The sequence below is a fragment of the Microtus ochrogaster genome, unplaced genomic scaffold (assembly GCF_000317375.1).
Source record: "Microtus ochrogaster isolate Prairie Vole_2 unplaced genomic scaffold, MicOch1.0 UNK14, whole genome shotgun sequence".
Lineage (NCBI taxonomy): Eukaryota > Metazoa > Chordata > Mammalia > Rodentia > Cricetidae > Microtus > Microtus ochrogaster.
Genome location: NW_004949112.1, coordinates 3,494,059 through 3,495,588, shown reverse-complemented (window position 1 = coordinate 3,495,588; position 1,530 = coordinate 3,494,059). Strand labels below are relative to the sequence as shown.

The following is a 1,530-nucleotide window of genomic DNA, read 5'->3' as shown; positions in this document are numbered from 1 at the left end:
GCGACATATCTCCTACCCAGGAATAATTGTTGTCTGAACTGAAGAGGTGACGTATCTCCTACCCAGGAATAATTCCCGTCTGAACTGAAGAGGTGACGTATCTCCTACCCAGGAAAGCTCCTACCTGAGTCAGCTCCTTGAGAGATGGTCACAGTCAGATTCTTTGGAGCATCTAAGAGAGAATGACAGAGTGGACTCATCAACCACTGTCCGTCCCCAGCAGCTGTCTAGGTGGGTATGGCGGGTGCCCATCATCCTGACACGCCCCCTTATCAGGATTTTAGGGCCCAGTATCCAGACCCTGACGCCACCCTGGTGACCACTCTGCCTTAGAAAAACAGGCAGGCCGCCCAGCCCAGCCTCACATGACACGTTGAGACGGATGGTCGTTCTTGTGGTCACACCAGCTCCAGGCAGGGTCACCTGACAAGTGAGGTTGGTGCCATGGTCCCAGGGCTGGGGGGTGACAGTCAGCACTGCAGAGCCAGTGGTGTTGGTGCTCAAGAGTGACACAGAGGAACCAGTCCAGAAGAAGGTGGGGGACCCACAGGCCCAAGGCGCAGAGCAGGTCAGGTTGCTGGGACGGCCAGCCTCCAGGGTCTCCGGGATAAGGATGTCAGGGGCGTAAGTGAGGTCTGGTGAGGAGAGGGGAGAAATGGAGGATCAGAATGGGGTGAGGTGCAACTTCAGGGGAAGCTTTGGCTCTGATTGAGCTTCTTCCGTGAACCCTGATGCTCAGACCCAGCTGATCCCAGGATGGAATCCTACCCCAGACCTGCCCTGTGGAGCCCAGGGCTTTCCCTGGTGGCTTCTCTGCAAGCCCCGCCTGACCTGTCACTTGCAGAGTCATCATGTTTAGCATATAACTAAACTTCGTTTTTCCTCTCTCCAGGCGAAAGAAGTATGACCCCGCGTCGTCCTTCCTGGTCTCTCTGATGTACAGGGAGCAGTTTTTCTTCAGTGGTTCTCCGAGCAGGAAGAATCGGTCCTTGGTCGTATTCAGTGCTGGCCGCCCTGGGTTATTTGTGGCCACTGGAGGATCCTGCAGTGGATTGGCTCTGTCCCGGAACCAGTATCCATAAGCTGGGTCTGAGTCACTCCATTCCTCCTTGCCATAGGTGAACCTACAGGGTACCTGGATACACAGGCTCTCTTGCACCACGACCCTCTTTTTTACATTCAGGCTGAAACCCTCCATGGCATCAGGCCCACCCTCTACCTCCTTCATCCCCCAGAGCAGCAGCAGCAACAGCGGCAGCATGTCAAGCTGAAGCTGCAGGGCCGCCACAAGTCTGACTCTCTGAGCTCTTCTCTGAGGAACTAAGAGATACAAGACCTGGAGGAAGCCCCACAGGAAGCAGGGGTGAGGCCAGGACAGTGGCTGCCTTGGGAGGAGGAGCTTGGGCCATGAAGATCAGCTACCCACCACCCAGATCTACTGCTGAGGCCGAAGAAAGCAACTGCCTCTTTCAAATTCACCCATACAGGGCCTGATCCTGTCTTCTTTCTCTCTGTACTAACCTTGGCCAC

The 1,530-nt window shown here is 55.5% G+C and overlaps 1 protein-coding gene across 1 annotated transcript in view; it reads right to left on the bottom strand.

The window, feature by feature from the left end:
- Positions 1–1,277, bottom strand: part of LOC101980578 (sialic acid-binding Ig-like lectin 12) — a 12,557-nt gene extending 11,280 nt beyond the window's left edge. Inside the window, exons 1-3 of the mRNA XM_005366936.2 lie at positions 832–1,277; positions 366–635; positions 125–172 (exon numbers count right to left, since the gene is read on the bottom strand). Of these exons, the coding sequence (XP_005366993.1) occupies positions 125–172; positions 366–635; positions 832–1,261 (748 nt within the window). The 5' untranslated portion in view covers positions 1,262–1,277. The remainder of the gene's footprint in view (positions 1–124; positions 173–365; positions 636–831) is intronic.
- Positions 1,278–1,530: the final 253 nt, after the last annotated feature.